The 23835-nt window shown below is 40.5% G+C and overlaps 1 protein-coding gene across 2 annotated transcripts in view; it reads left to right on the forward strand.

Moving 5' to 3' along the window:
- LOC132977590 (ataxin-7) overlaps nt 1-23835 on the forward strand; it is a 33456-nt gene that overhangs the window by 4448 nt on the left and 5173 nt on the right. Inside the window, exons 3-11 of one of the 2 annotated variants that reach the window (XM_061042308.1) lie at nt 2340-2653; nt 2845-2913; nt 10408-10512; nt 17868-18162; nt 20447-20778; nt 20978-21060; nt 22784-23064; nt 23263-23452; nt 23677-23798. In XM_061042308.1, the coding sequence (XP_060898291.1) occupies nt 2449-2653; nt 2845-2913; nt 10408-10512; nt 17868-18162; nt 20447-20778; nt 20978-21060; nt 22784-23064; nt 23263-23452; nt 23677-23798 (1682 nt within the window). In that variant the 5' untranslated portion in view covers nt 2340-2448. The remainder of the gene's footprint in view (nt 1-2339; nt 2654-2844; nt 2914-10407; nt 10513-17867; nt 18163-20446; nt 20779-20977; nt 21061-22783; nt 23065-23262; nt 23453-23676; nt 23799-23835) is intronic. The other variant, XM_061042309.1, reaches the window with a different exon arrangement.

Consider the following 23835-nt stretch of genomic DNA (forward strand, 5'->3'; position numbering starts at 1 on the left):
TTATTGAGAAACTAGAAACAATGATGTAATGTGTAAAAACATGTTTTTATAAACTCCTGTTCCACTTGTGTTAACAATGTTGCTTCTTATTATCCTATACAATCCCTCTCAAATAAAACCCCAGCTGGAATACAGAGATTAGAGTGCAAGTGTGCTATTGGGGCTTATGGTAAGAGTGGGTTTGTATCGAGGCATCAGTATTTGATATAGGAAATGAAATAAAATGACTAGGCTAGGCTACTATCTGTAAGAAACTTACACCAAATATTGGTATCCTGTGGCTCTTATAATGTGTGGCAGTGACTGAATTGTAAAAATTATTCATCCAAGTGAATAATCAACTTCTATGCATGCCTATTTAAAAAAATAACCTACTTTTTTTTATTTCCTTTTTTGTCAGAATAGGAGGTCTTTTTGTGTTGGGCTTGACTCTTTGAAAAACGTAGATGTGTATTCTTATTTAACCAGGGAATGTTTCGATTTGTACAATCCTTGTAGATGGAAACGTTGCCGTGTTTAAATCGAATTCCTCATTGGCAGCTGAACGGTGTACAGACCTTTCTCTCTGTTTTTCTGCAGTTTGTACATGTCTTGTCCTGCACATGCATGCAATTTGCCTAGATGTGTGAACACTATAGTTTTCTCTTTTTTTTTAACTGTTGTGTTTACCAGAAATACGTACTGTAGATGAACTCTTTCAATTGAAGCCCCTTGTTTATTGTGTGTGTCACCAGCTGCTGGATGAGTGACTGTAATGTAAACTTTATTTATTTGTATTTTCAGACAGAAATACAAGGCACTAAAACTTGAAATGTGTCTTACTTTTCATGTGATGTTACACCTGTTTCGTGTGTTTTTAGTGATGTCATTGATGCTATGTCTAATGCTGACCATTTGAACAGTTCCTTTATGAGGACCAGCATCTTCATAGAATTAAACCACTCAGCCTGATTTTCTAAGTCAATTGAGTCTGAAGTTGCACTTCTTGAAAACTCTTAGATACACTGGAGCAATATGCAAAGATTAGACTAAGAAAACATTTTTACTTGAGTTAAACACTGGAAATATCTATTTCTAAACTTTTAAACTAACAACAGAAGACCAAGGTCAGTATTGCTCAAGGTTCTTCACTTTATATATCAGAAAACAACACAGGAAGCTGCTTAAACTGTCCTTGTGTCTTTTGTCACGTGGCTGTGTCTAAGAATTTTTGATGAGTTATTATGGATAAGAAAAATACCTGCAAATAATCTATCAATTTATCTATTGTTTAGAATCAGGGGGAAAGCACAAGATGAAGTCTAGCTATGTTTTTGACATAATCAGTATTAAATAGAAACTCTGCAGGAATAATTAGAATCAAAACTAAATATTGTTTGGCAAGACAAAACAAGGAGCTAATTTTCCTTTTTGTTGCTTCCCTTTTGTCAGCTGAATAAGTAAACCATCTGGATGGATCACAAACATTTCATTTTGAAAGTGAAAGTAAAGACATGTACTGTCCACAACAGTCTTTAAACATCTGAAAAGTATAGATAAGTGTTTCATTATTTGGTATGTTTAATGATAGTTGTGAAAGCTTTGTAGATGGTCTTTAGAAGGCCAAACAATAGTTGCATGTCCATCATAGATCAAATCAGATTATAATTAGATCATTTTCTTTGACATCATGTGTGAGGCTAAATATATGCTGGTAAACACAATATATACATATATATATATATATATATATATATATATATATAAAATTATCACACTTACTTAATTGGTAAGTATTTATTGATCAATAAGCTATATCATAGAAATGTTATGTTGCACATCCTTCCAGCAGTGTGTTGTTTCGTGTCAACATTTCCTCAATTGGATTCAAGAAAACATGCAAAATATTTTGATCTTGCTTCCTTGCAAAAGTAAGAACGTTGAACCTCGTTTCTGCAGTGAAAGCTGTGACTAAGTAACATACAGTACTGTAGGGCCAATATTCAGATTTAACAGTACAGGGCTACTTTCCATTTTAAGTTACACTACACCATATTGTACATGTATTATGCTTCATTTCGAATATAAAGTATAAAAAATGTGCACAAATTTGTGTAAAGAAAACAACAGAGCATGCACTTATCGTGTGTGTGTGTTAAGGTTCAATAATTACCACCAGGCCAATTAGTTAATTATGGCCTGAAAAGAGATAAAATGAAACGCTAACTAGCCATGGACCCCTAAACCTTCAGAGAAACTGCCTCTCAGTGCGTCCTATGACATGTTATTCAAGCTTCGTACTTGTTGCTCGTCAATGAGGCCACACACGCTGATGTTTTCTTTTTTTTTTCTTTTTTTAGGGCGGGTACGGTGAATTAACACTCGTTTGCCGTGTCAATCAGTAAAAAGTCCTCCTATCCCGAGCGCGACCAACGCTGACTCTTGTGTTGTTACATTGTAGCGGAAAGAATGTCGGAAAGGGCCGAGGATGACGTCAGGGGGGAGCAGCGCCGAGCGGCCAGGCAGCAGCTGAAGCAGCAGCAGATCCAGCGGGGAGAAGGCTCCACAGCAATGGCGACTGTTGTGGAGCGGAGATCATTGCCTAGTCCAGAAATAATGCTGGGACAGCCTTGGAGCAACTGGGTCGACGCCGCTAAACTCCACGGCAACGACGGTGAGTTCCCCAGCGTCCCGAATGTACGCGAGGTAGCGATGTAGGACGCGGCAGTTGCCAGTCTTGTCCCTTTTTTGGCCGATTGCATGCAGTTTTTGGTGTAATATGAAGAAACGCTACTGGTAGCAACAGCACGGGTAGGCAAGCAAGTGCAACTATTTATTTGTCTGTGTCGGATCGCCTCGTTTCAGGTGCTGAATTGGAAGAAAGTTTCAAAGACTACGGGAAAAATCGAGAAGCCATGCGTTTGTGCAGAGAAGGTGAGTGTTATTTATTTTACTGTAGGGCCAAAGGTGTATTTTGTTTCTGGAGGTTTGCTCACACACATTGATTCAAACACTTAACACGCGTCGTTCACTAACTTAAACCTACTGTAAATCTTGCGCATTATGACTTGACTGGATTACCGGATATTAAAGTTACAAACGTGTCTGTTATTCGTGTGGTTGCTGACCCTAACATCTGCATCTCAAAAAGACTTAACAGTTAACAACTTACACTCGCCTTAGTCGATTATGGGCCTAAAATAGAAATAACAATGTTCAAAGGCTTTTTGAATAATTAATTAAATTAGTCTAATTGTTTAGTTTTCACATCGGTGCCTTTTCATATAGGCAACCTTTACACTATTTCATGTGCCTCTTTATTTGAATAGAAAAGTAGTTTGAGTTAACTTACATATTTTGAGGTTCTAATCATTTTAAAGTCATTTTGAAGAAAAACCTGCCAAATCAGGTGCCAAATAGACAAAAATAAAGGGATCCACAATTTCAAAAAGAAAGAAAGAGGTGAATGGTACGTTTTGCAAAAGCTCCTTCTAAGTAATAGTTTCCTTAAAGTAATGTGAAGTTAGGATATTGATTGCTCCATCTCACACACTGCTTCAACACAAATATGGCTAACAAAAATGTTGACTGCAAGTTGGCCAAAATGCTAAATTTAAGTCAATTAGAACTTGCCCGCCAACCAATATGTAATATTAATTTCTGATTTATTCAGACCTGACCTTCTCCACCCAAAAATGTTATCATGTGATAACGTCAAATAAATAAGACTGCTCTTATAACAAAACAATATGATAAGATGAATATGTGCCCGCTTGTATCTGTGGTAGCAGGTTATGACAGGATTTCTCATCGAAGCTGAACAAAGTTGTAAATTCACAAATAGTGTTTTTTAGGCTGACTATTGTAATGGCAGAGACAGGAAAGGTTCTGACATTATGTATTAAAGACACAGCACTATTTCAGAGCAGTTTGTGCCTCAATTTTAGTTTTGGAAAACAACTCGTTTCGTGTTGGCTGACTTAGACTGGGCCCACCACAAAGGTTAATAGTGACAACCATGAAATTGCATTTGATTATGTTACTAATCTACCATCATGGACAATCTTCGAAGCTCATGGACAATCTTCGAAGCTCACCAACCACACGTTTCTTAAAAGGAAAAAGTAAATTGCATTTCAGGGTGACATCAACAACACCTTTTTTCATTGTTTACAAAAAATGTTTTTATTTTTTGCTCAAAAGAACACATGTGCAGGGCAGATGAAATGTGAGTTTGCTAATTTGGGATGGTGATCACAGCTGCTTGGACTTCAAGATTAACACAAAGATGCATCTTTAAAAAACAAAAAAACACAGTTTTAAAAATATCTATAAAAAGGTACTAAATGTATTTCATGGCAAGAAGATTTATTTGTGACTATTTTTCAGAATTAAAAAAAACAAACTAATTTCGAGAAATAAAAACAAACAATCCTCCTCAGACAGTCAACACCACAGCCAAAAACAATGTGATCACTGATTTGTGTGTGTATTTGGAGGTTGTCATATTTCCTACTAATTCATGCTAACGTGTGATGTCTTTGCAGAAAGGCTTGTCTGCCAGAAGTTATATCTCAATGAGTACATTCACATGCTCCTTATGTTGGTTTTGGTCTCATTCAGGTTAAGATATTTACAATGTTTACAAGGAACTGGAGAAACATGTGCTTCCCCTGCATTCATGATTATGACAGTATCTATGTTTTGTGTGTGTGTGCAGTTGTGTCATGAGTTCTTACCATCTCAGTCACTGTTGTCTTTACCAACACTGCATTTGCAGAAACCCAGGTCAGGTGTTTACATACCCTGGTGTCCTGGTTTCTGTGCAAGTATTTCAGGTAGCACATTCACGTTTCTTAAAGTCTGGATAAAGGCTTAGCCAGGTTTATGAGAGGATGTTTACACACAACACGGAACTGGGATATTTGAAAAATCAAATCATGAACTGGATGCAAATGCATTTCACTTTACTCAAATCAGTCTGGCCCACAGTTATGTCTTCAATCAGTTCCCAGTTTTACTTTCTATTTCCTCTCCCTGTGCACCTGTAAAGGAAAGTGTTAATTACAGTTCTCTTGACAGGGGACCCACTAATGTGTCATTTCCTTTAGTGTGTACATACCTTAATTGAAATGGCACCGTGCCATCAGAAAATGTCCAAAACACTTGATTTTTCAGAAAAGCAGGGCGGTCTAATATCGTACAGCATATTGAAAATGGTATGTGATTATTACACTAGGTCAAACACCCCACTCAGGTAATGTTTGACCTGGATAAATGTCTGCTTTGTGCGGCGGAAAGGCTGGATTAAAATATTCTATGTCCAGATCAAGACATTTTTTCAGAACAAAGCTGGGAGACAGATTGGCCACCTAAAATTCAAGGCTGTGAAGTCACTGGGCTTGAAACATATCCCCGTCATGTAGCTGTATCAGTCAGTGACTGTTGTGTTTGTCATGAGGCTGATCAACACAGGTTGCTCGAGGCAGAAGTGCGTGTCCGTAGAGCGCTATTCTCCGTGTGTATGGATGTGTGTGTGTTGAGTAGGGGTATTACAAGTGGATGACTACACCTCTCCACCATGACTCACCACCAGATTCCTCCTGTAGTGAAGCTGTCATTCTAACACACGGATGATTAACACATTGCAAAGAAGATGCATGGCAATAAATGACTGATGAAGTCATTTTTCATCTGCCTTCACTCTTTGTAATTTCAAAGCTTCACCATCACAGATGGGGAAGCTGGGAAATGTTGTGCCCATGTCAGCCACAGGTCAGATTCAGCTAGCATGTGTGTGCTGTGCGAAGGCAGCCAGAGCTGCTACTATTCCACCTAGATCATTCATCACTGCCACAGATGAGGATGCTGAAATTAACTGGACTCTCGTTCTCTTCCACTGTCTCACGCTCACAGGCTCTCTTTCTCCCCCGCCGGTGCAGGTCCTCCGCTCACTCTCTCTTTGTCTTACTGAGGCCTCAGCCTCCTCCTCTGCTCTCCTTATGTCTGTGTTTTTTCTCAGTCAGACTCCTTTCTTAGCTTTGATCTGTTCATCTGTCCCTTCTTCTTTCTCCTCCAACGTTACTTCCTTTCTGCTTCTATCCTTTTTATCTCCTCTTTCCTTAAGAAGAAAACAGTGTTTGAGAAAGGGGCAGGCACACTGGCATTAGACCTCTTTTCAAGCAAGGCTATTTTAGCAGTACATTTCAGTTGGTGCCAGTGATTTCAATGCAGGATGGTAATGGCGATCTAGCAGGGTTGCTTTCATAGTCGAGCGAGTAATCTGGAGAACCCTTTAAGTGAACGGCAGCAGCAGTTTGAGAATGCGTCCATTTGACCTTGCTGTTACTTAAATTTGCTTGGCCTGTTGGATTGGACTGTTCTTGGCCTGTTTCTAGAAAGGACCGTAGAGAGGTTGGTGTTTAAATGGGAAATGCATGTGGTGTTACTACCTATGTTAACATTGGCACAAATAATCAGATTAAAAGTCTTATCAGAATTTAAATGCTTCGTGTAAACGCGTCGGTTTGTGCCGATTGTTTTTCGGATCAATCTCCATGTATACACTTGATAAACTAAAACTATTCTTACTGCGCATATCTGCCCCTCCCTTCAACTACGCCTACGTCTGAAGGTCCTGCAGACTTACACCCTTCGCCTGTTAATTGATAACAATTATATACTGCTGAGCTGGCAGCTTAATTAGGAAGAGAAGTAAGAAAATTGTCAAATATTCTTATTCTAATGAAATGTTTAATGCGGACACACGTCATTATCGGATCACTGTATTTAGCATCCATGTAAACAGTGAAGATGGAATCCCCAATCGGAATAATTTTATTCTGATTGTAGAAGTTTTGCGCATGTAAACGTAGCTACTGTTTAAGTGAATACGTTACAACTTGCTATGTACAGGACAGTGTATCAAAGATGGTATTGGATAAAAAACAGACATGTAGAGGTGAAAATGAACTCTGAAGCCTGCTTCCAATGACTGCTTGAATTGCTTACTCTTATGCAGGGAGCATCCAGTGAGTACTTCTACGTCACATTTCTGAGCTTGCCCTGTTTTTTTACAAAGTAGTCATGCCCTTGCTTTTGTACATCAGCAGTGTGCTTCCCTACTCGGGCTCTATGTAGTTTACACCCTTTGTACATGTAGTCAAGACGTTTACCTTTTCTCTTTGCCAGACCTGTGATCCAATCCAATCCTTCTGCTCGAATGCTGCTGAAGGAGACACTTAGCTGAGTCTCTTCAGACAATTGATGCACATTAAGTAGCATCAGGCTTGTCACTTCATCTCCACATCAGAATGCCACTGACCTGCCAGGTAGCCCTTTATCTTATGCAGTCTTTGCTTAATGGCCCTCATCCCTTCCAGACTTGGCCCGTGATGTTTGGATAACCCTTGACGGCCCTGGTGGAGAACACATTGGATAAGGGTTCCACTTCTCTCCTCTTGTGTGCTGTCTTCTGCTCATCTCATCATAACGCCCCAGGCAGTCTCTTAATTAGCCTCCTTAATTAGGTGGTTTCTTGGTTTATGCGCCAGGGTAAATTTTGATCACATTCTGGTGAGAAGCGGCACTTCCCTCTGATTTGCCTCAGAGTGGTTTGTAGAGGGTTAGGCTTGGTTAATATTATCAGCTGTAGGCATGTTATTTAAACACTTCATGCTTCTTGTGATTGTGAGACTGAAAGTTTCACTGCCTTACTGGCATAACTGGCAAAGTCCCATCTTTGCTTTCCCCCCAAAAGAAAGAACCATTGAGTTTTTCTCCATTGAAGAAATAAGCACTGCACTGTGTTTGAGGTAAACCTGTGTTGTCAATCTTTTAATAGTATACATTACGTCTTGTAATCAAGAGCTGACTTCTTGATAGACAGTTTGTAATGAGTGCTGAGTGAAAAAGCAAAAATACTGGATTGGCATATTTCAAATTGTTTATTGGTTACCTCTTTAATACATCTAGACCAGCTTTAATAAAACTGAATTTAAATGTTTTGTTTGGAAGGCTACAAGTAGGGATGCCCAATATATTGTTTCAGTATCAAGATTGCCATGTCTGCATTTGCAATGGCCACATTGCCACTGCGATGTGAGATGTGATGCAAATTTAATAATGTCGCTTGATTGAAAAAACAGCAACTTGTAAGGTGTAAGTGTTTCCAAAATATAAACGATACTGAGTGGGTCACCCAGGATTATTTACGGTGGATTAAGAATAGTTTTTATTTTATATTTAGTTTAGGATGATCGTTGAAGATCACTGCAATACGCTTATCAACAATAAGCCTTCACACATCCATTACTTGTTTTGATAACGGAATATCAAGGGAAACGCTTCAAAGCGGGAGTAATGTTACTTTGAACAGCTTTATAAAACGTTCTGCAGATTAATGAAAGAGCAGAAGCACACAAAAGAATGAACCTACCGAATGAGGCAGAGCTGGACAAGACGCTTTCTGAAAGAGACGAGGGGTGCGTGTGTGTGTGTGTTTAATTAAGTGAATGGAAGAGGAGCATGTTAAAGTTGTTTGTGACACACTAAAATAAGTGTAACAATAAAGCACAATTAATATTATTACACTATAACCTAACCCACTCCACTGCCTGGGTACAGTGTCTTTCTGATTATATATGAATTTACATTTTCACCAGAAAACACAGCAAACTGTCTGCAGTGCAATGAGAGTCTGTATCACCTGCCCGTAACATAAACAACATACTACTGCCACAGATCATTCCCCCTTTTATGCTAGTGACATGCACTCACTTTGGCACAGTGAGGCTGAGTGAGTGTATTCCGATTGTTATCAAAGGAATCTCAACTCAATTGGAATCTTTCTCTGAAGTAACAGGATGACTGTTCACCAAGTGGATGTTTCACAGAACTAACCCTTTCAGAGGCTACACCTGCACATGAGGCAGCACATGACAATGAGCTTTCTTTTTCAGAAAGTCTCTGTCACAAGGTTGGTTCAGGAATGCCGATTCAGTATACATTCGAACATTGTTAGTAATGCAAGATGATGTGTTGTAAACAGCAAAACTGTGAGGACAAACAAGTCAAACATGTTGTTCTAAAATATCGCTCCACCTGTTCTCTCTCTACTGGTCCATGTCAGTGACAGAGTGGTTTGTCGAGGGCTGAAATAGATTTTTAAAGTGACACAAATATATAATTTAGCATGGTTAATTGTGCATATTTACTTGAGGTGGAAGTTGCAGAGTAATAAATGAATAAATTTAAGACGGGATACGTGGCCTATGATAATGAGACATAAAGGTATCTGATTATTAAAGAAAATAAAATGCCCCTAAAAACAAAGTGTGGAATGAATGTGTTTATATACTACATTATGGAGTCAGCTTCACCTTACCCTTAAACTTTTAACTTCTTTTCACCGCTGTCTGACACAGAGTCATTAACGCCACCATGAAGACTCGTGAAGTGTTGATATGTTGGCAGGAAAATCAGTTTGGAGTGCCCTATTTTAAAGAAAATTAAAACATCTTTATTTTTGTCACTAGGGGTTTGATAATCGTATCACACAAGTTCCTTTAAGTCCAATTTCTTAATGCTTGCCTTGTGTGACTAACAGCCTATTTATTTGTAAATAAATAAACCACCTATATGTTGTAAAGTCTCCAAACTAGAAGCTGTTTTTTCCTTATAAAATAATCTCAAAAGGTGATTAAAAATAAATGTATTTTCTTAATTAAACGCGTCCCTGTTCTGTTTATTTCTTTCATTGATTGACAGCCTTCACCTATTACCTGTCAGAAAAATATTTCCTACAAGTTGTATGATGCAGTGACAAGTCAGTTTTGTAAAAAAAAAAATAGGAGATTTTTTAGGATCAGAATTAAAAGGAGCTTTGTTTACTCCGTATACTGTGGAGTTTTGATGTGAAGAAAATGTGGCGTAAGAGATCCCAGAGGTTCAGATCTTTTTTTTGAAGCAAGATTGTCAACATCTGCACAAAAAAATGGAAGTAGATAGACAGGAAGCATAAAGGGAAAACCACTCCTAACATATAATTCCTTAGTGAGCGCCTTCTATCAATATGAAGTCATGAATTGTCCACTCAGTCAACAGACATCCTGTACATGCTGTGCTTGTTTACGTCTTAGTATACATTATTTCTCTGACAGCAGGTAACCTTTGGATGGCTGTCTCGGCCCTTTTCCTTTTTCTTATCACTAGAAATGTTTCTCTGATGAATGCGAACTGAAACATGGGCGTGATATGTATTTGTGTTGCAGACTTTGCTAGTTAGTCCTGAGTGAGCTTTCTGTTTTTCCTTTGATCAAGTTGTGATTTCACTTGTCTTTTGATGCAATGATTGACTGAAAAAAACTCTATTTTATTTGCCTCTCCTTGACCTTGTGCCTTCTGTTGCTGGTTTCTCCCCGTGTACAGACATGCCCATATTTGGCCAGTGTCCCGCACAGGACGACTTCTACCTAGTGATGTGCAGCCACTGCAGCCAGGTAGTCAAGCCCCAAGCCTTCCAAGCACACTATGGTAAGTGTCATACGCATTGCATGCATATTTTCAGAGTTTTCTTTCATAGAAACACAATTGCTGAGATTCTGTATTTTGTTGATAAATAAATCAAAGTAATGATGGACAGTAGACAGTAAAGCAATCATGGACTTAGTCTAAGTGACATCACTCACTGATGCAGTCTCAACCAAACTTTGGTCAACCTAGCAACAGTCAAAGAGGTGGAGCTGAAGCAGTCATATATGTCATGCCCCTAATTATGCATAAGTCTTATCCTTCAATAAATGAAAAACCCCCTCTACAGTATTTCCCAACAAAGACATGAGCTATTCAGGCAAAAATCATTTGTTTTGTACCAGACTGTAGCCATGTTTATTTCTGCTGTCAAAATGGTCATTTGATCAGTGGGACTTTCAGGTCTTTTTGAGCAAGCCTCAAGTGGACACTTAAGGAACTGCCTGTTTTTGCATTTATTATTTGTGCACTTATTTCACAACACCGGAGGTTGCTGCTTGAGATCAGTAAAGATGGAAGTAACACTTTTGTTTCCATTTGGAGAAACTGTATACCACTTCAAGGCTGGTGGGGATATTTTACACGTTAACACACTCTGTGGTATTACTTCTTCCTGGAATGTGTGTATGTGCATTCAGTGCTTGGATTTCCACTGCTCAGTAGATAATGCAGGATCTTTGACTGGAGATGCTTAGGAATATGGATGAATTTTAAATCTGTGAATATAGTGATGGTATCACTGTGAATCTTGTTCAACTAGTTCACAAACGCCCACAGTTGCTGAGAGAAAGAAACTGTCTGCTCACTCCCAAAATTATTTCCAGAAGATTATAAGAAAGGCTTTATACCGAAGTGACACCGACCTACCATGCCCCTGTCATGGAGGCCCGTTTGACCATGGTGAGGTTTTATATTAGTCCTACTAGTTTGGTTTAAGTGGTCAAGAATTGTTTAAGCTTGTTTACATGGACCCTTAGTGTTTCCCACAGAATTACCTGTTGAGGTAGCACAAGTGGGATATGAGAATTCATATTCATATTTCAAATGAGATGCCACAGCTCAATCAATGCATTGATAGGAAGGATGTATGAGGACATCTCTCTTTCTCTCTGTCTAATCACATGCAGAGCTTGTGCCAGGTACTACAGTTTATCAGACACAAGACAGAGAGTGTGCCCTCTTATTGTATATGGCAATCTTATACAAATAGAAAAATAAAGAAGTTAAAATAGTTGGCAGATATATTTAGCCAGCTAGCCCAGGTATTGTCTATGTGTGGGGACACACTGTCTTACTTTCCAGCAGTTTTTGTCACATTGGACACTGAACATCAAGTTAGAAAACCCTGATAGTATTCTCTCTTAAAACGTTGGTCTTTTCGGTATAACAATTCATTTTGACCTTCAGTCTCTTAACTCTTCTTAAATGAGTGTATCAAGTTTGACAGCAGCACCAGTTGTCAAGGTCAGCCACAAGGGGGAGATATAACAGCACATGGTTCATAGAGAAAGTGTTGTTTCTACTGTGTCAACAACACTCAAAGAGAAGGACTGCTCCCACACTGTGAAACAACATAGGCTGAAACAAGCCTGTCTAGGCCAGACTGTTGTTCTGAACTACACTTTTCTAACCTGCATTGGGAATTTGATTGAGAGGCAGACGATCATTGAAAGGTATTTTGGCACTTATGAAGTAAAACAATATTGACAGTATCCCCTGTACATCCTGTACATGGTGGTGTTGTCACTACAGATGGTGCACAATGTTATAAATGGAGAATAAGCAATCTTTTCAAGAAGCCATTTATTTCTTTAACTGCATTCAGTGGATTTATGTTATTTTGTGACCAAGCAGTCTGTAGTGAGTTGATTCCTAATACCTTTAATAGATTCATCAATCCACACAGTTTTGGGTGTTTACTGATACTTTGCATTCACAGCTGCTCAAAGCCAGTATGATCAGATCACCACTGCCTTTCATTCTTACTCAGTTGATGGTATGAATGCAGCTCTTGATAACCATATTGGTTCACTATTTACTGGATGCTAATGAATTCTAGTATAGATTCAGTGCTAAATGTGCCTCCCTTGACCTCCCCTTTAAAAGGGCATATATTGACAATCCATTCATCTTTTAGTATATTTCACATAAGTCCCTGTGTGGTCAGATCTCTGTAGTTTGTAACTGAATCTGTGTGGTTTTAAGTTTCGTTTCTCTCCTGCAGAGGTTTGTCAAGCTGCAACTGAAACACTTTCGCAACAAAAATGTTTTGACACCGTAATATGTAGGGACTTTTATTATGAAGGATTTATCGGAAATGAAATGTTTTAATCATTGAATTAATGGCGCTTCAGTGGAACTACGATAAGCAGAGATTTCATAAACACTGTCAGGAGTTTTAGTACCAACAGTCGCTCCTTTGACAGCGAGGCAAAGGCACAACCCGCTCCGTTTAATCATCTTGGACATTACACAAGCTAGTCATCAGTTTAAACACACCGTCAGCAGGTAGACCAGAAGTAATGGAGATGCAAATCCATTCCAGCACATCGCCAAATTACAGCCCGCGACAGAAAGAGACACAGCAAACTTGGAGAGGGGAGAATACTGCACAAGTTTACGTGATTGCTGTGCCACAATTCACTTCCATTGTAAACACTGACACTCGCTCTGACATGAGGAGGAGGCAGTGCCCTATGATCAGAGAGCATGTGAGACTGCTGGAAACACGCAGAATACCTGGAGACTTGATCTGAGATGTTGTCAGTCACAAATCACTATTTAACGCTACTTCTATTTACCCGACACTGTGGCTGGTCAGCATCCGTGTCGCCTCGTCTCTGCACTACAACCAATAGCACGAGTTTACACCCGGCAATGATTTTACTATTATGTTTAATATTTACAATGTAAAGCACTTTGGTCAACCTTGGTTGTTTAAAATGTCTAACCCTAAAGTTGACTTGACTAATGATGGCATTACAAAAATCCATGTCGTGGCAAAATGTAAGACTGGTGCCAGTTTTGATACCAGTTTACAGTCCACCCCTAACAGACAGACATCCTTCCAATGTACTAATTTGAAACAGAGGCAGGTGCTTCTAATGTACTGGAATAAAAGCTTGCTGCAGCTTATTGAACCAAACTATTTTATTATTCTTACAGGATTAAAAGAAGCCAACTGTAACACGAGCTGATCTTAACAGTACTGTTGGTACTGAACAATCAAGTACCATTACCAAAAAGTACCTCCATACTCCATGTAGCATCGACACAACTCATCATCACCGAGATGGTCTCAGTATGAGTTTATGCTGCTTCTTTGAGCTCATCCCTTCCCGTTAAATGTCCGTGTTCTCTCCGGCTGCAGCTGAACTCAGCAGGGTTGACACAGATCACTGTAGACTCTACAGCTACTTGCAAGGCTGTTGTTGGATGCATTAAATTTGAACTTGCACAATGTAGCACTGTGTGTGAAGAGCAAACTCACCTTTTTGGTGATGTTCCTTTAACCTTATAAAGTGAGAAAAATCTAATAACAGTGTATTTATTATTTTTTCCAGAAGAAACATTTTATTATTGTTACACAAATAGTGTTCAGAGGCCATGCCATGCTACGGATTGAACAAGATGCTTGTGTCACACTTATTAGAATTTATTCTTCATCCCCATATCCAGGGATTCCCCTTAGCACTGAGCCAACTGTTTGACAGTGTGAAACAGGATATTAAGGCTCCACCTATTACTTTTGTCTGTGTTGATTTTTTTTTTTCTCCTCCAAATTTTTCTTCACTCTTTTATTAGTCTTCCACTGCCGCTGGTGTTGGCTCTCCTTTCTCAGTGTTAGTTCTGTTTGTGTCACGCTGGGGTTTCCTGGTGTGAGTGTGTGTGCAGGGTGTGCTGTCGACTGTGACTGGGACAGAACGAGGCTGCAGAGAACGGAGAGAAGGAGGGAGGGGAAGAAAAAGTAGCCGAAGTGAAGGAGTGTGCCATGAATGGGTGTGTAGAGAGGCCCTTGGGTGAGAAGAGAGCAGGATTTCCTTGGAAAAGGGGGAATAGAAGGGAGGGCTGTTCAATTTGAAACTGTGTGTTTCTGTGTGTGTTGGGGTTTGAAACAGACTGGGGACGACAGCGCGCGCGTGTGTGTGCGCGTTGTATCCCTCCACTGTTTCTGCAGCAACATGCTTGTTTGCAGATCACCTGCTGAGCCTGAGCTTTGGCCTGCAGCCTAGTTCCCCAGCTACACCATGGAGTTAGCCCGCTAAAGGGTTAGCTAACCAGGCCACTTATGTTTGCTAGCTGTCGATACAGAAGCTTTTTTTTTTATCAAAACCTGTTAGTGCTCCTGAAGTTGTTTGACCAGTGTGACCTTTCCGTGCCGTGCTCAGGTACGGTACACTTCCTTGGCTTTGGCACACTTTGGAGAGGTGTGGCACGGTACACTTCATGTACGAGCACAAGCACGCGGGTACACAACGCTGACAGCCTTCATTATGGAGAAATCCAGAGTTTCATGGCTGTATCTGACTAAAATGAGTCAATATTATCCACAAAGTAGCTTTCATGTTCTCTTTGTTGTTCTCCGATGTGCGGCCGCAGACTCGGCCGCACGTCTCTTTTATTTTTAATTTATTTATGTCTGTATCTGATTAAAATGACTTAAAATAAGCCACAAAGTAGCTTTCATGTTCTCTGTGTTGTTCTCCGATGTGCAGACGCATACTCGATTGCGCGTCCCTTTTTTTTTCTTCTATCTAGTGTGCCTGTTTGTAGACTGAGCACGCTTCATAATAACATAAAGCGTGCATGTGCTGTATTACGACGTTCAAAAGATTATCGTGCTTAGGCTCGGTTAGTCCTGGAAAACGTTCTCGATGAGAGATGACAGCTTTGCTATCATCCTCCTGTCTTCAACCCCCTCCACAGGGTCAAGGGGGCAGCCCAGAACAGATCTTAAACTAGTTTGTTCAGTCTGTTCCTGTCTGCAGCTGTGATGCTGCTGCTCCAGCTGATCACTCTGTAAAGCATGGCGGATGCCACCACAGAGTGATAAAGGTCCTCAGGAGTGCTCCCTGCATTCTGTATCACACGAGTGTCCTCTGCTCTGGCCTTTCTCATACAGTGCGTTAATGATAGTGAATGATGAGGTCCTGTCCAGTTTATTGTTCAGGTGAACACCAAGGTATTTATAAGTGTCCACTATCTTAATGATCACTCCCTGGATTTTCACCAGTGTGAGAGGAGATCAGTGCCTGCCAAAATCCACCATCAGTTCTTTGGTTTTACCCACATTGGTCTTGAGACAGTTCCGCTGGCACCAGTCCACAAAGTCCTGGTTCAGTTCTCTGTACTCCCTCTGGTCCCCATCAGTGATGAAACAGACGATGTCAGAGACATCAGAGAACTTCTGCAGGTGACGGTTTGTTGTGTTGTCGGAGAAGTCTGCAGTGTAAACGATGGAGGAAGGGAGGAGGAGGGTTGTTGGTTGTGTTTTCCTCCTCATTATTTTGCTTCCTCAGTCTTGACAACAAGAGGGTCAAGTTGACAACAGACGACAGCCCCCTCTTTTTCTGTGTTTCTGGCTCTCTCTCTCACTCCACTTATGGTCACAGTTTGTGTGAACCCTTTTGTGACCCTGGAGGCAGAGTATATCTGTTTGGGAGCCAAGTTTCTAGTCTTTGGTGCGAGTCGGAGTAAACTTGAAATGCCTTAATGAGATTGCTGGCCTACTTTCTTCCTTCTGTAGTTTGTGTTGTGGCAAACGATTAATCATGGACTCAATGATAAGAGTCAGTGTTGTGCTGAAATGAGCCTGCATTAGAGTTGTCACGATTCCAGTATTATGAACCTTTGTATACTAGTTAAAATCAAATAATATGAATCCCTGTTTTGATACCAAGGCAACAAAAATGTCCTAACTGCACATTAGTAAGGTTCACTTAAGACATATCACATAAAATATAACATATACCCAAATTAAAACATACCTCTGAATTACTGAATTGGGACTTTAGAAAAACTTTAAGGGACCAGGCAACATTGCTTTTTCTGTCTGTCTGTCTACTGTTCTGTGTCAAAAACTAACATTTAAAATGTGCATTTAACTGAGACGTCTTTGCCGACCTGTGAATACAACAGTCAGTGGTATGGCTGTGAAGGGGGGCGGAGCAAAGAGACAGACACAGCAGGCAGGAAGGAGAGCAACTTCAGCAGCAATCAAACAAAATCCTTCACGCTTGGGCTAAGGTGTAGACGAGTTTCTAAGATCTTTAGAGCGTAGCCCCTGTGAGACAGTCAGAAAATATCTGTACCTGCCTTTTGTTTGTAACAACTGGCGCTCACTCTCTCTACTTGATCGCCCACTGCTAGGATGTTTCTCACCTCTTTGGGTTGACAATAAGACTTTATATCTGTTTTTCCTTTCATAACTTTGGTACTTTTCTGTACTATAAAGCATAAAGGACCCACCACCAACTCCATGAAAAACTTAAGACCTAAAATGTCCGATATTTTTCAACCAATCAGATTTCTTCAATAAAAAACTGTGCAGATTGGACCTCAGACGGTGCAAAACATGGAATAGAACATCAACAGAACAACAGTGACCCACTGGAAACTGCTCCACGATCCTCTTTTGGGTCCAGACCCACCAGTTGAAAACCGACGGTTCTAAGCACATGGTATCGCAGAAGTATTGAAAATTTAACAACCTTAGCCTTCCTTTAGACTAGATGTAGAAACGTCAATGGGAATATGATGCGTGTGCTATTTCATCATTGTTTGCTTTAATTAAAATAAAGTAATGGGAGCTTCCTTTGACAGGCTGTAAACGTCTCTGGTTATTTTGGGTGCACACTCAAGAGATCAATGTCTGATGATGCTTGGAAAGCTTGGGGTACTGTTTTCCAGAGGAGAAGATATTCAGTTTTTGATGCATGCACTGAGTGATGATGAGCAGTTTTTTTTCCTTCTTCTATTTTTGTCTTTCCATCCAAAACTCAGTATCAGCCTAACCTTTCCTGCTGTCATACTGCCTTTTATCAGTTTGCACAGTAGCTGTTGTAAGAAGCTCAGAAAATAAAGCTCTTGACCTGTTGCCTGGATCTATTTCAGGCTGAGCTGGCATGAATCACAAATGATGCTTATTTGTTGTCGAGGAAACCTTCACACTTTCTGTGAGAGAAGATTTTCTTGCTACTAATTATCTCGCCTTTTCTCCCAATTTGCGGCCCAATGTTTGTCCCTTTTACCCACATAAAAAAGTCTGTCTGATGTGCTTTGTTTTATATTTGTAATGCTGCACATCAAAAGATCTGAGTTATGTTTTAATGCCAGCTTGGTTTGTTCTGTTGCTGCAGAGAGAAGACACAGTTCTGCCAGCAAACCAGCCTCCACCTCGCCCTTTCCCGTGTCGGGCAGGAGCAGGAGCAGTGCAAGCGGCATCGGGCCCGGGTTGGGCTCGGGGTCTGTAGCAGGAGTGGCCAGTGCGAACATCCTTGGCCGACCTTCCACCGCTGGATCCAACTTATGCTCCTCTACAACGTCGTCGTCCTCCTCCAATCCCAAACTCCCAAAACCAGCCAAAGACAAGCTGCCAGGCATTCAGCGAAGACCTCCCATTCCACCCTTCAGGATGCTACCGCCAGACAAGATGTAAGTATATCTGAGCAGCGTTGGCAGTTATCTGGGTTGCCAAGTTTGTGAAATATTCTAGAATATACTAAGGCTAAATCTGAACGATCAATCGTTTTTATATCAGAGTAGCAATTGAAAAAGTTAAGACACAACAGGGAAATGTTAAATCAGGCTTTTTAAAATCTCTCTCGCTGTATTGACAACTTCTACTTGTAACAGATTTAATTTAAAGTTAAACGGAGCATTGGGTAAGCAACGCAGGACAAAATCTTAGTTCTTACTCAGAGTGTGTGCCTGAAACAATACTGCTACAAAGATTGACCTGTCAATAATGAAAGCTTAACTGGAGTTTGAGACAAAGCGTTCGGCCAACTCAAGAAGAGAAGAGGTATTACTCTGTTAACACTCCGTCCTGTCACAGACTCATCCTTCTTTCATAATAATCTTAGGCTTCGAATCTTTGACTCACCACATGACAAACTGCCAAGTGACTGTGAAGTTGTTGGTTTTTTTTTTCCAGACACTTGATTTGTCTCAAGTGGCTAAACCATGCACAGGTTAATTCTCAGGTTTTCTTTGTAATATAAAATAGTGTATAATCTGAGACCATAGATAGCCCACTCAACATATGTATATCAACTGCACATTATTTGAGAAATTATTCCTACTCAACAATCAAAATGAGTATTTTAACATTGGTTGTTTGACAAACATGAACTCTAATACGTAAAATATCTAATCTAAATGTAACGTCATTGTGATGTTATACCAGGTGTGACAACATCTGTTTATTAGTGTGTTCTGCTCTACAGTTGTACAAATGGGCCAGTCTTTTATTTAGTGTCTAAATTATGTCGATATTTAACTGTATAAAAGCCACTTTGTATCTAACAAGGCTTCCACATTGGGAATGAGATTTTCAGGCCAGCATGCATTTTGACAACCACCTGGAAGTTGCTTGTGATAACAATTGGAAGCTTAACATTAGTACCTTAATCCAGCAGTCTACTGTAGTCTGAAAATGTTAATTTACTCATATTACACAAAGTGAGTTTGACGTTGCCATGCTTGCTCCCAGACCTGAAGACATAATCCCAAAACAAAGCTTCAGTTTGTTTGTTTTGACTCACACAGCAGGTGAGCTGCAAGTGCAGCCTCTACAATGTACTGTACAGAGACACACACTTTGCAAACTATTGGCATACTTGTATGTGATCATTTCTTTTTGATAATATTGATGTACTGAAGTGGGTCACTCAGATACTGGTATTGGCATGATCCTCTGTTTGACATTGTAGACCAGTGGTTTAGAACCTTTCTTCTTTGGGGTCCCTCCTACTTGTATTCCAGGGCACACTCACACTAGGCAATCCGTACAGTGCCCAAACATTTTGACCCTATAAGTCCAATTTGTTTGACTAGTGAGCACACATTATGCACGGTAAACTTCCTTGGTCCGAGCACGGCTGGAAGAGGTGGGCTTCAGCACGGTACAGTTGCTCATGCACAAGCATAAGCATGGCAACGTAACGTGAACATGGCGTACACACATCCCCATCATGCATAGTCAGGAAATCCAGGATTGTAAGAGGGTTGATATGACCAAAAAGACTCTAAGTAAGCCACAAAGTCAGTAAAGTTGTAGTCATGTGTTCTGTTGTTCTCCATCGTTAGAGAAAATTCTGTGCTACTATCATACAATCTATGGCCGTTGAATGACTTCCACTTCAGTGATGATCAGATTTTGAAGCTTTTAAAAAATTCTGCAAATTGAAAATATTCCGTTGCACTCACGACACATACTGTTAAGACGTATTTACAGAGGTAACAGTGCTTAAGTTGATATCTGCTTATCTAATTTTGACAACCTCAGAACAGACAAAGTCTGGCCACCTTAAGGGGTCCCAGAGCCCAGGTTGAGAACCAATGTTATAGACTGTTGTAGTTTGATTTTTGAAGCAACGGTGACGGTTGGCATATTTGTGTATGAGTGAAGATATACATTTCATGATAAGCAGAGGAGCACAAGAACTTGAATGCAGCATCGCAAGACAAAGTTTTTCTGCTGATACCAAATGTGCTGCAGGTTTCAATTTAAACCTCGACACAATCTCGTCTATGGGGTTCTGTGATTTCTGAGTTGTTGACAAATGATGTATCATATTAGATTTGTGTTTTGTCCCTCCAGACCCATCCATACGTGCACATCTGTCTCTTACCATGCATTTCTCACTGGCTCCGTGTTTCTAACTCTCAGCTTCCTCCTTGCTGCCCTCTTCATCTCTGTAACCTTCTCTTCCAGCCTCACTCCGGCTGTCAAGGTGGAGAAGATGCATCTGAGGGTGGACTCGTCAGCTAAGCTGGTGCAGGCCACATCTGCCCCCGCCACCACCTCATCCTCCTCTACATCCTCCTCTAGCACCACTGTGAGCTCCAACACTACCACCATCACCACCTCCTCCTCATCATCAGCCCTTAAACCAGGCCTTAACTGTCCCTCCATACCAAAGCCTCCATTACTGGCCCCAAGTCAGATTCCCAACGGCAAGGGCCACCTCTCAGTCCTCTCAGACAAGAAGCAGGACATCAGCAGCAGTGCCAGTAGCAGACGCCACATTAACAAGAAAGTTACAGGTCAGTTGGAGGAAGGTTATCACCATGACAGATTTGTGTTGTCATTATCTCCTTAAGGTTGCTGACTTTAACTTAAAATATATAGGATCGTGTTTTATTGAACATGACTTGCAGTATAGCAAGTTACCAGGGGAGGGGGTTTGTCACAATGTTCATACATAACAAGTTCTTCCCTCATACTTCTCTTCTGTATTTTCAGAGCGAGAGTTCAATGCAGATATCCACTGTGGGGTTGTGGATATTACAGCTCGGAAACCATGCACAAGATCCCTAACATGCAAGGTAACCAAACACTGCTTTATTCTGGGTTTTATGGATGTTAATCATTAACAAAGTAAGGCTGGTAACGTCATACAGTTTCACCAAAAAGGACCAAGTCCCTAAAATAAAACCTTTTGTTTCTACTCCCATGTGTAAGGAGCCATAGTGTTAGTTCAACTAATGTGAACGTTATCTCTCTGAGTCAGGTTTGAATGAGAAGTGAGAATATTGCCTGCAGTTGTTGCTGATATTCTCTCGTGTTGCCTTTTTTTTTTTTTTTTCCCAAGATTTATTGTTGGGCTTTTGTGCCTTAATTGGAGAGATAGGACAGTGGATAGAGATTGAAATCAGGGAGAGAGAGAGTGGGGCTTGACATGCGGGAAAGGAGCCACAGGTGGGAATCGAACCTGGGCTGCCCACTTGGAGGACTAAAGCCTTCATACATGGGGTGCGCGCACTAACCCCTGCACCACCAGCAGCCCAGTGTGTGTTGCCTTTTAATAGAATAGATGGTGGCCTAAAAGAACTCTCTAGTTTCAAAACCATTTACTGAACAACCAAAATTGCATTACAAAATATTAAGGAAGAATACGATACATCTCTCAGAGATGTAGTAATTCAGCCTTATTTATATGAGCAACATATCCTCAAGACCTCAAGAAATGCAGCGAAACAAGGTAGAGGCTGCAGCTGCTTTTCCACAATGCATCCTGGTTAATATGGCACTGCCAGCACAGCTTCCCAAGCAACAGATCTCAACTTTCTAGGTCAGTGTGAATTTATTGTAAAACCTGATTAGACATTTACACCAAATCCTGCTAAAATTCCCATTTAATAATTTGTGCCTTTACAAAATTCTTCTCTTTAAAGGAAGCATCCCGCTCTGGAGCATTGTTATCCTCTCTTGTGGAGATGAGCAAGCTAGGTGTACGAGCTTCACTTGGAAAATTTCTGTAAATTTTCCTTATTTTAGCTCAGTTTAACCAGATGTTACTTTCAATGTTATTAATATCCGCTGTCATTGGCAACTCTTGATCGGCCCCAGAATTTGCCCAAGCTTTGGTCTCCCTGCGTTATAAAAAAGGAGGGATCTAGCTAATATTAGCTGTCTCTTTATCTCTGGTTCAGTTGAAGAGATAGAACATTCTGAAACTCAGAGCAAATGATTATTAACTCAATGAGTCAGGGAGTTAGGAGTAATTGCAGAACAGTAATTTTCAATGCAGTGCAAAAAACAGAATGTAACATCTGCAATCCAGCCTGTTCACCTTTATTCTAATTGTTGGAATTGGATTTATACAGGCAACAATCTTTATACCCACCTCCCACACAGATATTCCACTGATTCAATTAGCAGCACTAAAATTGTATCCTTTATCATCAAACTAATCTAGGATCAATAAAGATACTTTTATTTATTTAGTATAAATCTAACTCCATTATTATATTTGGCTGTGAACACAGGTAAATAAGAAGGCCTGTTTTTAGTTTTAGATGTACAGACTGAACTTGTATGTGGAATAGAGTGATTCACTGGTGGTACTGGGCTTTTGTTGAATTGTTGACAACAATAATCATGCAGCATCACAACAAGGGTTGCAATTATTTGTTGCAAAATATTTGTCATATCCCCAAAATGATTTGACATGTGTCAAAATAAAAAGGACATAATTTGCTTGAATCCAAATTGGACCCCAATTCCACACACTCATTCTGACCTTTGATTTTCCCTGTACCCCTCCAGACACATTCCTTAAGCCAGCGGAGGGCAGTGCCAGGGCGGAGGAAGCGCTTTGACACGCTGCTGGCCGAGCACAAGAACAGAACGAGGGAGCGGGAGAGGGAGAGAGAACTCCAACAACCCCATTCCCAGCAAAACCTCTCTCTCAGGGACCCACACCCCGCCTCCCACCTTGCCGCTGCCCATGATGTCCACCAGGTTGCTCATGGCAACGGCCCTGCCCCAGACACCACTAAGCCTTCGCCACTCAGCAAACCCAAATTTCACAGCCCTGGTCTTCCTCGGTACGTCCTGGGCCAGAACGTCATTCTTTCTTTTTTTTATTGTTTTTTAGTAATAGTTAAATCACATCACTGAAATTAACAACACTACAAATTGACTGTTTGTTTGTTTATTTGGATCCCCATTGGTTTTAGCATAGCGAGAATCTATTCTTCCTGGGGTCCGCAAACTAACTGTTTACTCTCACACTTGTCCATCAGACTAAACAGTAGTCACGGAGGTGGTACCCCTGGAGACCCTGCTGTAGTCCAAGAGTCACCTCACCATCCCCAAAGTACCCCTGATGGTTTTTCCCGACCCTCCAGTGACGAAGGAGAGAACGAGGAGCGGGAGGACAACGCTGACAAACTGGACTGTCACTATTCAGGTTATCACCCTCGGCCGGCAGCTGTAAGTGCACTCTAACATCACTGGTCTCTGATCAGCTTCTTTTTTTTTATTTTATTTTTTTTACATTTACTGTGAAGGATTGGATGTGTTCATTTGTTACATTTTTTTCTGACTTCATCTTGCCAGTTTTCAGAAATTATAAACCCTGTATTCCTTATCTCATTTATTAGCTGTATGCATTATAATTGAAAATATGGTAATCTGTTTCCTTTTTCTGTCCCAAGTACTGCACGTTTGGAAGTCGACTATTTGGCAGAGGCTGTTACTCCTTTGACCGGCGGTGGGACAGAGTGCGATGTACCCTAACCACAATGATGGACAAGCATGTCAACTCTCAGATGTGGAAGTAAGTTTTTCCGGTCCACATTTCATATTGACCAGTG

The sequence above is a fragment of the Labrus mixtus genome, chromosome 7, assembly GCF_963584025.1.
Source record: "Labrus mixtus chromosome 7, fLabMix1.1, whole genome shotgun sequence".
NCBI lineage: Eukaryota > Metazoa > Chordata > Actinopteri > Labriformes > Labridae > Labrus > Labrus mixtus.